General features: G+C 43.9%; 1 protein-coding gene across 3 annotated transcripts in view; it reads right to left on the bottom strand.

The window, feature by feature from the left end:
* LOC110982573 (E3 ubiquitin-protein ligase HECW2-like) overlaps positions 1–13,713 on the bottom strand; it is a 49,970-nt gene that overhangs the window by 18,947 nt on the left and 17,310 nt on the right. For all 3 annotated transcript variants that reach the window (XM_022241077.2, XM_022241078.2, XM_022241080.2), the window contains 5 exons: positions 12,822–12,929; positions 10,595–10,744; positions 5,763–5,935; positions 2,849–2,991; positions 2,139–2,242 (listed from right to left, as the gene is read on the bottom strand). In XM_022241077.2, the coding sequence (XP_022096769.2) occupies positions 2,139–2,242; positions 2,849–2,991; positions 5,763–5,935; positions 10,595–10,744; positions 12,822–12,929 (678 nt within the window). The remainder of the gene's footprint in view (positions 1–2,138; positions 2,243–2,848; positions 2,992–5,762; positions 5,936–10,594; positions 10,745–12,821; positions 12,930–13,713) is intronic.

Genomic DNA, 13,713 nt, shown 5'->3' on the forward strand with positions numbered 1-13,713 from the left:
GTCTGTTAGGATTGCCATCTCTCCTGCTGTTCCTGCCTACCCTGGTCAGAAAAATATTACTTTAGCAGATTTATGACCAGAGCAAATTCAATTGAGAGCTCCCACATACATGATGTACATGATATTCTTGCCGGTAAGGTGTTTTGCTAGAACAAATAACAATGTACATTCTGCCACTAGCCCAAATTCTGATAGATGGGTGCTCTTGTTTGACCAACTGTCTTTGAAATCTCCTTCGCCAACCTAGTTTTGACAAATTTATTATTCATTTTTATAAAATTATTATTATTATTGTGGTTTATTATTAAAATTTCATTTGCAGCCAGAAGCTGAATTCCAGAGAATTTCCATTTTAGGCTATGACAATTGTCAAATACAAATTAAGAAATATACCCGGTACAATACATAACAACTAAAAACATAAGAGAACAAGCAGTTACAAATTTATAACCCTTCATTTTGTTATTTTGAAATATAAATCTACTGGAGGCATCTTGTGCCATTTTCAAACCTTTGGTCAGCCAGGTTTAATTGTTGTTTCCATCCACTCCGAGCGGAACAAAAGAGGGCGTGCTTTTAAATGAAATTGACAGTCTTTTTGGCACCAACTCATCGCATAGGCGTGCAAGTTTATGCGTGTTTGACGCTGAGCACGCTGAGCACACGCAACAAACTTATTCCCGAACGTGTGGTCTTTGCGTACACGCAGAACGCGTGCAAGAACCCGGTTGTAACCACCTGTCTTTCTTTCGCTTCAGCTCAGGGCGGATTGTTAGGCAATTTGAGGCATTTTCAGATTAAGCACTGAATTCATTCCTTCTTATTTCTACTGCAATTTTTAAAAGATATCCCCATTCAAGCAGTGTCAAAACTTACAACTCCCACGGAGACAAGACTTACATGAACTGGTCCCCTTGTGTTTTGTGTCATATGCCTGTCATGCTTTAAAAAAACAAAGCTGTTACATCATACCAGGAATAACACGAAAAAAAAATTACCAGTAACGCTAATACCCTTATGTAATAGCTGATGGAATTTATGAGCCGATAACACAAGTTGATAATGCACATTTCCTGGTCTTGATCCTACTCCTGACAAGCGACTGCACGGTGTGACAGATTGGGTGACTGGCCTCTCCGACTGAGCTTTTCTGAAGGCCACAGTTTCTAAAATTATCTCCGCATCATTCAGGGACTGACGAGCTGAGCTAGCAACACAGCACAAGGGGGGCTTTATATCTGTCACTTCTATGGAAGCTTCAATCAAGTTACGTTTCCTGAAGTACTGGCTTTTTTGGGGGGGGGGGGCGCCGTCCAGTACAGCGGGCTTATGTTTTATCCTTTCACAGAAACTGGTGTCTTTACAGTTTTTAAAAAGGAGATCCCAAGTTTATTCAGTGACATGATAGTCATTCTACTTGTATCAACGGCACAGTGGCTGGGAGAAATTCTGAAGAAATTCGTGAAAAAATTTGATTCCAACAGTGTGAAGATTTGGGAATTGGGCGGTTAGCTCCAGATCGAACAGGTGGGTGGGAATCTAGGTGAAATTCAAACCTTCACCACAGATGTGGGACACATGGAAATTCAGTTCCAGGGGACCAACCTCACTGTGGAAGGAGAGATGGCTTTAGCATGCGTTTAGCCGAGTGGAATCCTTGGTGTAAAGAAAAGATGTTGTGTTGTTTGCATGTACATGGTGTCCTAAGGAGTGAACATACTGCATGCAAAGATTATGGAGCATTTTCGTCGAAATGTGCACAAATCCTTAAGGTCTGCATGAACAAAGAGGGCACAGCGGAAGTCATTCTAAACAGCTCAATCCCTTTCTATTTAAGAACATGACAAAAAGTCTGCTCCAGTTAACTTTTTATGTGCAGGGAAGCAAGAGAAAAGTTGTTCTAACCTAGAAAGTCCTCCTCTGATAACTTGAAGATGTAGAGGGAAAGTACGGATGCCTTAGGCAACACTTCAAAAGAGATGCAAGTCACACTCCAGAAGAACACACAGGAATAAAGCCTGGACATCTCAGTCCAGAGTGTTGCATCTGTAGTACACCCTATGGGATACTAACTGCAACACTGGACTGGATCTTTAAGGGAGCTGACTACGAAACAAAAAAATTAAATTTCTACTTACTCTCCGGGCTGTCCTCTTGTTCGATGTCCACAGTGAATGTCAGACAGCCACTGACATGATCCGAAGGATGGCGTTTGGTCAAGTTGTAGGTCACCGTCCGCTCTCTGAAAAAAAGCCCAAAGAGGGATACATTCAAATGAGCGAATGAAATTCATCATAAAAGAGGAATTCGCATTACAAGAGACTCACCCAACTGCTAATTTTTTTTGTATCAGATGTCAATGGACATTCAGCTGGAGGCTTACTGATTGTGCATTCAGAAGGGATATGAACCCTGAACCAACCAATTACAGGAGCAGTAATCTACTGAGAAACAGACTCACAGAAAGTGCTGCTTCCTTGACAAGTCATTAGATGTGAACAGCCAATCAGCTGAGCAAAACTAATGACACACGGAAGAGGGATTTTAACCCAAGACCAATCATTTACAAGCACAGTGCTCCACTAAGAAAAGTACTGTCTTGACAAGTCACTGTGTGTCACTGGCGGATCAGCTAAGGCACTGAGGAAGGAAATGAACCCCAAACCAATCACTTACAGGCAAAGTGCTCCACTCAGAAAAGGACTTACCAAAGTGCAACTTTCTCAACAAGTAGCTGGATGTGAAGAGCAAATCAACTCAGGCACTAACTGATAATAGATGGAGGCAGGATTCAAAGTCAAGCCAACAATTAACAGGCTGGGGCGATTCAGCCATGACAAGGACTCACCCAAGTGCTGCCTTCTCGACGAGCCGCTGGATGGGAATGGCCAGGCGGCCGAGAAAGCGGCTGATGATCGGCCGCGATCGCACAAACTTGTCCTTTACTTCCATCTCAAGGACGTCGGTGCGCGCCGCTCTGAAGTGGAACTCCTACGGGGGGAAGGAAGACAAGAATTAGGGAGATGGGCCTAATTGGCAGAGGTAATTGGATTATTGGCTGCCGCTGCCGTCTTTTAAGTGTCAGGTGTCGAGGTCTGGGAAACCGAAACTTGCAGGCAGGGAGTCAAGACGATTTTAAGCTGCGCCCAACCTGTTTAGGGGGCATCTGAAGCGGACACATACAATTAAACACAAAACATAGGCGTACACGATAGGACAGATTTTTAATCGTTTCAATCTCGAGCAATTCCTTTTACTTACAGACAAGCTCGCTCGTACTAAAATCTTGCTTTGTTCTGATTTATTTGGTCAAAATGTCAAGGTAGAAAAGCCCAACCACATGTCCAGGAATACTTCAATTAGACTCAAGACTTCATGCACCCCGTGGATAGTACTGCCATGAACACGTGCTCTGTACGTGTAGCTGTCTTTTACAAAAACTTTATTTTAACAGTGGAAAGTGTCACTTATTTTTGGAATAAATTAGCACTAGTTCCCTTGTTTTTGCAGTGCCTGTTTGTTGTAAATGTGGCTTGATGAAGTCAATTTGTTCGTTTTCGTGAAATCACCAAAAATAGCAAGCGTCAAGGATTTCCAGGTGTGACCAGCACTGTGATGGATGTTCCACAGCTTAGATGGGAAAAATCAAGTTGGGGGGCCAATCTCTCGCAAAGGTGACCCCAGTTAAGGTAGGAGGGCCGATAGCGAGAGGATGGTCAGATGGCTAAATCTGATGGCCAGACCGGCGGCCAGTTTCAGTGGCCGGATTCATGGACAAGATCCGGTAGCCAGATCAAGTGGTCCAAACCAGGAACAAGGTAGAGCAAGAGGGCACAATTCCATGCTAACCACAAACGGCGCACCAAAACTGGTAGCCGGAGCTGGTGGCCACAGAGAGTCACCAAAGCTGGTGGCCATGAATGGTGGCCTGAACTGCTGGCCAGAAGTCTGGCTATCATAGTAATGATGGCCAGAATTGGTGGCCTGGAATGATGGTCAGCACTAATAGCCACAATTGGCTCCTGAACTGATGCCAAGGATCCAGTGGGATGAGAAGATTTGTGCAAGACACTGCTCTAAGCTGATTCAGACATTTTTTTTAAGCTAAAGATTCTCTACACATCAGGTTTGCAAATCGGAGAGCAGAAAAAAAATTTACAAACCAAACAAGGCCTTGCACGCTGTGTTTAGATATGCAATAGACCTCTATCATGGGGTAGCCTTCTTGCTTTTTCAACCATTCAAAGCAATGCAACCGATCGAGGCTGGACGGAAAAAAAGCCTGGTCCCTTTTATCAATATGTGAAGTTGTATTACTTTTGCCGGTGGATCTACAGAGAACAAGACTCTTTACTGATAAAGGTCTACAGTACACATGGAAAAAACAACGAACACTGGGGTGATCTACGAAAAAAATCACAGGCTGTAGCCAGACAAAAAAAACTGTTACAGGCCCTCGCTCTTTAATTTTCTATTAGTCTTAGTCGTCTAGCAGATATCCTGGAATACGTATATACACAGCAGAGTCTAGCAGAGTTTCTGAATGATTATCGGGCCCCCGGGGGCTCCGACTGTGCTATGGATCATTAGTCTCTATGCTTCTCCAATTTCAGGTTTTGCCATCCCCTGAGTCCGATGGATCTCCTCGACAGGGGTTCCTTCGCCCCCCTTCACACCTGATGCATGGAATGAGTTTCTGGAACTAATTCGGCAACCCCAAAATCTTTCCGTTTCTTCTACCTCCCCACCAAAAAAAAAAGTGAGTCAGAAATGCTGGGTACTTGCAGAGATGGGGTCGGGGGACGCGGGTCAAAATCGTTCTAGTAGGTTCTATCTTACTGCCATAAATCAGGCTTTTTAATGCCTCAGCCCCTTAAACGTGGCACAGTTCGCTGTAATTGATGCCTGCAGATGTTCACATGTTCTCCATTCCGGGCAAATTTCCCCTTTGTGCTTCTCTGGAATGAAGGGGGGTAGAAGGCAGATGTGACAGCCAGGGAGGGGGAAGGGGAGAGAGAAGGGGGGGGGAAATGAGAGAAAAGGTGAAGCCCTATGGATGGAGTCATATCCTCCAGGGGGAGAGGACTTCCCATCAACTCGGATGCATTTAATCTCTACGCCCTGGGACGGAACCCCCATCTGACGGATGTGCCCGCGCAAGTCATTGATCAAAAAATTGACGGTCATTCGACCATTGAGCAGGTATGCGTGTCGGAGGGAAAGCGTCTGGAATTCCTTGTGTAATCTGCATATCCTCTGTTTAACAAGACACATGAGCACCGTGCCCTTTCACGTTTTGGGAACAAGCATTTCTTAACATTTAAGCAGCGCGCGTGAACGACTTGATGCGGTCGTCACAATTTGACAGCTCGGCATTGCTTGGAACACTTTCAGTGGCTGCAGTCGAGCCCATCACCAAGTCCCCCCACAAGTCCAGCCACACCTCCTTCAACAAGACCAGTCACGGGTAATAAAGAGGATGAACAATGACAAAGGAGAGCTTTTTGGTCACAGTTTGTTTGAAGAGCTTGTGACTTCAGACTGGATGCCTTGTGATAGTCTTGCAGGGACTTGTGATGAACTAGACTCCAACACTCAACATTTCTCCAATGACTTGGCTTTCAGGTCTGGGGCTTCACTTCTTTCCTAGCAAACAAGGAAAAGCCTGAGAAGCATGCAACAGACAACCCTTTTTTGAAAGAACGCCCATAATCGTCATGAGCGAACCCCACTGCCCCCCGAACCCTCCGGCCTTCTTATACCTGATCATCCCAGGAAGGCATGACAGTCTTCTCCGCGATGGACGTCCGCTGCTCCTGGCCATAGTAGCTGTCCGACAGCGGCAGGGTGTGGTTACGGCCCGGCTGGATGGAGAACTTAATGTACGGGTCCGGATTGAAAAACATCCCCTTCTTCAAACCGATACCTTTCAGATCTAGACAAAAAATCACCAATCGGGGAACAAAATCAAGAAATAATCATTAACTTCAATTTCTGTAATTCAATAGAATGGTTGGAAGGCACAGAGTGTGTGCTGCATATTAAGCTATATAATCCATTTCCAATATTTTCATTGTTCACCTTCCGAGGGGTCTATTTGTGAACCAAACCCCATTTTCCTGAGAATTCCTGAAGGAGAGTCTCCACCCAACATGTCAGGAATCAAGGTTCCTACATTAACCCTAACCCCCTAGGCCTTTTACTAGGAACCATCCTCAGTCCTCCAAAATCCTCCAATTTTCAAGATGAAAAAATTGCATTCAGCCTCAATCCTCCGAAATCCTCCAAAATTTCTTGAAAATGTTATTTGGAGGTGTGTCTACTGCCTCAATCAATCTTTCAAAATCCTCCGGCAATTTCTCTCATTATGTTGAGGCAGTGGGAATGGCATTCTTGAGCAATCGGTTCATTCAACAGAAATATCGGGCCGAATTCATGCATGATTGGGCAAGAACAACACAACGTCTAACCCCTGACCTTCACTCATGATATACATGTACTTTGCAATAAGCCATGCACTTTTGCCATTCACCCTCGATCCTCCAAAACCGCTTGAAGGATTCTGGAGGATTGAGAAGCGGTTAGGGTTTGATAATGCTTCCAAAAGTAAACCGATTCACAACTACATGTGTGTACGGCAGGTCCATGATTCCCAGCGTTGCTCTCATGTCTCATCTTAGATGGACATGGGTCACTGTACAAAAAATCCCCTTACGTCTCACAACAACGTGTCTTCTCACTGGCCAATGAGGTAGTACTACATGTGTGAAGACTTCTAATAGCATGTACAGTACATGTACACGCAGCTACATGGGCCGTACATGAACACACAGTAGGATTATTCACACCTTTCAGTTTACAAGCATTATTTTAAGGGCAGCTCGGCTGATATGGGTACAGGTTGCTACAAGCCTGCCCGGCAACTTAAAAAGTGCATGCGCAGTACATGTACCAGAGGGTGTAAGTTTATGACACTTCTATTCTTCAAAGAGCCTACATGTAACATATTGCGGCGTTTTGAAGGGTCTCCAATGTAAGTTTTCCCATACCAGCCTATCAAGTCCCTTCTCTGACTTGGAAATGGCTCTGTTGTACGGTACCCTGACTTCAGAAAACCCATATCCACAATGAACACGACTTGGGGCCATAAGCCCTGTATCTGTGTCCACATTAAGCTACAGCTCTCCACCTGTGCGCCTTAATTGAGGTCTAAATTTGAACAAGTGTCAAAGGTTTACATGTATATCCAGCTGCCCGATATCAAAGCTGCACCTGTTGCCAAATTTGGACACTGTATGTAGGTTATCTAATGTCAATATTGCCAGGTGGGGCACTGGCTAACAGCCAGAATGAGTCATATATCTACACTGCACTGGTCATAGTTTTGGGATTCCGTACAAATGGTGCTTTTCACTGAGGCCAACTTTCCCGCAGTGAGCGCATGCAAATGTACAGTACATGTACATGCACATGAACCTGAAATAAGCATGGGAACTATGTACTTCAACTATTCTTGTGGTCAAGTTTAAGAAGTACATGTACATGTACTGACTGAAAAAGTACATGGAATTATAAATGGCTATTTATAAAGTACACACACACAGTCTCCACCATTACTGGTGTCTGGGGTCTTATCGTGTTATCCCTGCTCATCAGACCAACAAGTATTCCTACTACCATCTCAGCTCCCTGGGGTAAATGAAGTTTGTTTCTGCATTCAATTGGACAATTGAAAACCTGTGTGTCTACACCAGCAGTCTCACCTTATCAGTGGAAAGGTTAAGTGATGTTACCACGCCATATCAATTTGTCATTAACACATTCTACAACCCCCCCCACCTCCGAACTTTTTTCTTTACTCGCTCTGGAGGGGAAATCTAGACTCTGCGTACAAATGCCTCCGTGACATTTTCAGGGAGTTGTGTTTTTAAAACAGCACCCATCCCTCCACCTGGAATCCGTTTCCATTAAGCGGGTGTCGTTTTTCAAGTCTGGAAACTTGACCTGCAAAATGTGACATGTATCCCCTCCCCCAATTCCTCAGGGTCCACGTCTGTCTGCCTGTGATAACATTAAGACATTGAACAACTTAGCAGTTAGTGTTGCCGTTTTTATAAAGAACGTGAAATAGTTTGCAACTGTTGTCAACTGCTAGTCTTTCTGTGGTTATAGTTGCTACATTAATCAGGTATAGTAACACGAAGGAACCCGTACGTACCTGCAGGCATGTACATGTGCATTATGGACATGTTCACACACCGTACATGTACATGGGTCATTCCATGAGGTTGGGGCACAATTTGTGACGGTGTCCTTGTTACATCGGTAACTTTTACCTCTGCATGACCTGTAGAGTAGGTCATTTACTCTGTAAAAATAACACACACCTCTGTATTCAGCCTTGCAAGATGTATAACAATGTCAGCTGGAATCCACATGCAGGGAAATGTCTGTTCATTTTTACCGCACCCATGTAGCAACTGACACCGTCACAAATTATGCCTCAACCTCATGGAATGACCCACATACACGTACCGAGTACATATTAGGCATATCATCTATTACATGAACAGTCCCCAGACAAATATTTATGAAAAGCCCTTGGTCTCCAGTCATGCCAGTACCGTCACCATCCCATGTATAATACACGTCAATACATCACGTGCATGTAAACATTGATTGTACATGCACATGTACTGGAACATGAACAAATGCATGGGTGTTGAATTCAAACAACCTGTGCATGAATTACAGGCATGTACAATATACATTTACATGTTTGGAATAAAACCTGCACGTATAAAAATTGTAACATGTTGAAGAACAAAGCAAGTTTGTGTGCCCTTATGTTATAAAGAGGGCAACACTAGGCAAATTTGTGTCTCAAATAGACTTCCAGCACTCCCAGCTGCATTGTACAGTGCACTGCAACTGGAAGTTAACACTTGGGAAATTCTGTGCAGAGAATTTGCTTTCACACTTGCCCTCACAGTTCACAAGGTGTGACAGCGATTTCCCTCTTGGGGGAAAACCTTGTGGAAACCTCTTCCCACTTGTAGGAAAATCCGTGCAAATCTTTTCTTACTCGTGCCAATATCTGTGAAAATCTTTTCCCACTTTTTTCCCACGTGTGGGAAAATCTGTGAAAATCTTTTCCAGGAAAATTTTCTGGTTTTGTGAAATGAAAAAAACTGAATTCGCTGAGAAGACAAAACGTGTAAAAAGATTTTCCCATTCCCAAGTTAACTTTTAGTTGGAATGTACTGTGCGCCTACTTTCAGAGTATCTCCATATAGTGCCAATAGACAAAGACCTACATCGTACAGGCAGACCTGAAAAATATACATGTAATCTGACGAGGCCACAGTGAGCGAACAAATAAATTGAGCGGTGAACCAGTATCAAATAATAGGCATTGCATGGCAATAAGGCTGGTAACGAGTTATCACTGAGCTCACTTCTATGCTTGGAAGACATCGGTGCCTGACTGTGAAGGTCAACCACTGCCGATTCAACGATATCGGGCGGAAGCTTTCACTTGCCACGCTCCGCCGCACCTGCTACTTCCATCAGCTTGACGGATGGGAAAAAAAAATTAAACGTTTCCCCCCCTCCCACACCCCTTCTTCTGTCCGCCGCGGCAACCGCAGGGGCCTTGGACGAGTCAGTGTTACATCGTATGCTTGCAGAGCGCAAAAGTCAGTGAGGTTTCCTCCCCTGAAGTGTGTCAATTCTCGTTAACGGGGCCCACGCTTGATGGACGGGGACGTGCCCTACATGCCTGTTGATGTTTTCATTTTGCAACAGCAGCTTTTCTGGAAGTTTGCCGAGCAGGTAGTGTTGAAAGATGCCGCATTTCACAAGTGCCCCTCCTCCAACTGGTTTTTATTTAACTGATGCCGTACACTCAGTGATGTCGAATCCATCGCAAGTCCCCCTGCGATCGAGTCCGTCGCTAGACATTCAGTCTCGAGTCAAATCACGTTACTCACATGAACTGACAAAAAGCATTCCTTTATCACTGTTCACCCTGTTACTCATGACCGGTCCTGTGAAAAGACTCCAGACAGACTCCATTGCAACCCTGGCTACATGCATATAACCGGTCTGGTGACTGGACATGTGATGGATTCAACATTACGTACTTATGTACATGCATGCATACTTAACTTTTCTTCAGGTTTCTAATCACAGGCCGTTTAGGTACTAAAAATAATGCTGTTATGCGTAACTAAAAAAAGAGTCTTAAATTCTGAAGAACCAGTCAGTAATCCAATGTTAAAATATTCTACTCCTCCCCCCATGTTTGTGGGCTTTCCATTTTGTAGACTCTTTCATTTTATATTGGGCTAGCCTCATCCCACTCTACCTGTGCCCTGCACTGAAACAAACAAAAAAAAAACTCAAGATGGAGTTCGAAATTTAAATTATTCCTAACTCCAAGGCCATTTTGGGGGGGCAGAATAATCCCCAAATGGTACAATCTTTGCAATCTCAACTCCAAGCAGTTCTGGCAGTGTCTATGTCAGAGAAAATAAATTCAAGGGGACGCAAGAGTCAAAACTGAGGAAAGAGGATCTGCAGCGATACCCACCGCTGATGGCAATATGGAAGAGCGGGCCATTGTCTGGGGAAGGATCTTCCGCCTCACTGGCATGGGGGTTCCTGACTGTTATCGTCGGAGTGACAGCACGGAGTTCCCCCGTCGTCCCGTGATAGTACTTGAAACAAACTCTGGTGACGGCTGCAAGACAGAACAAATTTCAATTCAATTACAATTGTTTTGTAGTTCATCCCCCCCAATGCTGAGTCGACTGTGTCTACGTGCAAATGTGCATGGAAACTGGTTTCGTAATCCAGGCAAAAATCATGACTAACAAGGTGAATCACACGGCATCATTTCCATTGTTCTAAGGGGCAAGAAAAAAAAAAAACAAACTTGCTCACTGTGCTAAGGGGACCTTGCGTTTCAGGGCTAGCTCGTCAAAAACAAATCTCTGGAAACTATACTATACAGTACATGTATAAATCTGTGTAGTTTCATGTGACGCAAAATGGGATCTGATTTTTAATGTACAGCAAGCTCCCTGCATCCTCAATTCGTTGTGCAGTATGTGCACATGTACATTTGCTGCCAAGGTCATCAGACTGTCGAGAAATTTCTGAAGTAGGAAAGGAGGAGACACATGTATTAGCCTAATTCCTGTCCCAACAAAATCTTATCTGACTCTTTTCTGGAAATTCTATTATTCACAACCTCAGACTGAAGCAGGGAATTCCGTCTTCTGAAATTCAAGGCTAACTGCATCCTACATGGACAGGTACTTCATTTCGACCCCCTTGGAAATCTGTCAATTTTCCCCATCAAGTTCAAGGAGACTAATTACTGTTAATCTAGCTTATTCCTGCGCCCCACGTCTCTCTCGTTTCCCCTCTAACGACAAGTTCCTCCCTGGGGGAAAATCCAAGAGTGCGGGTGAGGGAAGAAGTGGGGAGAGGAGATGTTAATTTTGACTTCTGTGACTTTCCAGTCCCAGCAGTTTCAATTCCTGTTGCAGTTCAAACACATCCCGACAAGAGTACATGAAGCTGAGCCAATTAATTAGTTTTTCCCTTTCAGAGATCACTATCAGTCCGGAAAGTCAAATTAGGTTTTGTTTCATACTGACATCAAAGCTGAAGGGCAAGTTTTTTAACCAACTCAACGACTTGAATACCATGCCATCCAATGTCAGTGAGTATGATCCCAAAGGACTAAACTTACATGGATCAGGGTCAAAAGTACTCGTGAAAAAGTTTTTTCCTGAACTGAAAGAAACTTGCCCACGGTTTTCCTTGTTTTTGAATACAAGTGTCCAAAACTGTATCCCACTAATGATGAAAATCTAACATATCTAAGAGCAATGTGAACTCATTAGGGCAACAGAAAAAACTTGTCATAAATGAAACTGCAAATTTACGTTGACATCGTCTCATTTGGATCACACCGTCTTCAAGTAAATGTGCATACTGTACAGTATGTATGAATAAGTTTTGGCTGCACAAGGCAGTACTGTACATGTTCGCACAAACTGCAACTCTGCAGCCCGGGGTTCGAATCCCAGGGACACAACATTTCCTCTCTCCACTCTTTCCACGACCTTCTCCTTCACAGCAAAAATCTTATTCAGTGCTGTGCTCATGCAAACAAGAGAGCCTGTTGTGTTCGTGCAAACAAGAGAGCGAGTTTTACGGACATCTTTGCTACATTAACAAAAAACAAAGTTAACGACTTTCAATTTCCTGACACAAAATAAACAGAATCAAAATCATTTCAAATCAACACAACTGACGAGTACCAGTACATGCATGGTACACGTACAATGTATATTGTAAATGTATCCAGAACTTGGCAACACCAGGTCACTCAAACTGTATGTACAAGTATGTGGGTAATTCCAAATTGGGGGTCCAAAAGTGTGACATTTTTGTGTCCGTGTTACATCTGACCTTTGTTATTTGACATGAAAATATCACCGGCATTGATTTCAAACTATTGAAACTCTTGAAAATTAGAAAATTAGAAAATGTGTTACAAAATATGATACATGCACATCAGATGTGACGGGACACCAAAAAAAATGGACCTCTAATTTCTGGAATTACCCATGTACATGTTTGCGCACGATAATCTGACGAGCATCTCACAATTTCTATTCCTCAGCACACAAATGCCCAACATTTGAAATGTTTCTAAAGCCAAGGATTCCACTGCCACTCCTTTGCAGCAGTAGAAACTTGTTGCCACCCTTCCAAGTACTGCCCAGAATGCCAGGACTCACGTTTACGGAAGCAGCTCTCCGAGTCCAGGTGCCACAAGATCTGTCCCTTGTGGGTGGCGCTGACGCCCCGGTTTTTGAAGCTCTGAAAATTGGCCGGCGAGTTCTCACCTGAAATTTGGAACAAAACAAACAAAAAGAAACTTTCTTTAGACATTGAGCCTGTCAATACGGGGAGTTACATGAACCGGAATATAAGAATAGTCAGACAAATAAGATGAATTAATCATGTTTACACAAATGACAGAGGGTGCTCTGACATCAAGCAACACCCTCCTGTTCAGGCACTGGCGGGAGAACATACCGGGTACGGCAAAGAGTACCAGTACGGTCAACCTATTGTACGTACACAACCCGTCCGAACATGGCCATCGCAACAATGCAAGCAGGTCGCACTGCCAGGTTGAAGTAATGTACACATGTACATACACATGTACATGTATGGGTGTTCATATACATGAACATTTTATTATATACAAATGCATTTCCAAGATGTGGTACTGATCGGTGAAGTACATGCACATGTTCAGCAAATTGTTGGGCAAGAAATCTTACAAACCCCACCAAGCAGCAAAACTGTACCTTGCCTTTCACCGCGGCGCCTGTATCTCCTCCTAGAGGCCCCTTTCCGTTCTGTGTGAGGATCCATCTTTTATTGTTCTAACGAGTTGGTAAGCGGCACGTCCTTCCTCAACTCACATTTCCTACTACCGCGTAGGATCTCGTTTTATCCCCCTCCCTTCAATGCACCGTCCTCTTCTGTAGAGGATGTCGCTACTTACGGACTTCTTGTTAGCACGGGAACGATAAGCTGTGTGGAAGACTTAATGGCACTTCCTGTAGAATCCGGTAACAGTCAGTTCAAGGGAAGCCTTTGTACACAATGCACACGTAT

The sequence above is a fragment of the Acanthaster planci genome, linkage group LG17 (genome assembly GCF_054643075.1).
Source record: "Acanthaster planci isolate LZ-2023a linkage group LG17, COTS_SCS, whole genome shotgun sequence".
NCBI lineage: Eukaryota > Metazoa > Echinodermata > Asteroidea > Valvatida > Acanthasteridae > Acanthaster > Acanthaster planci.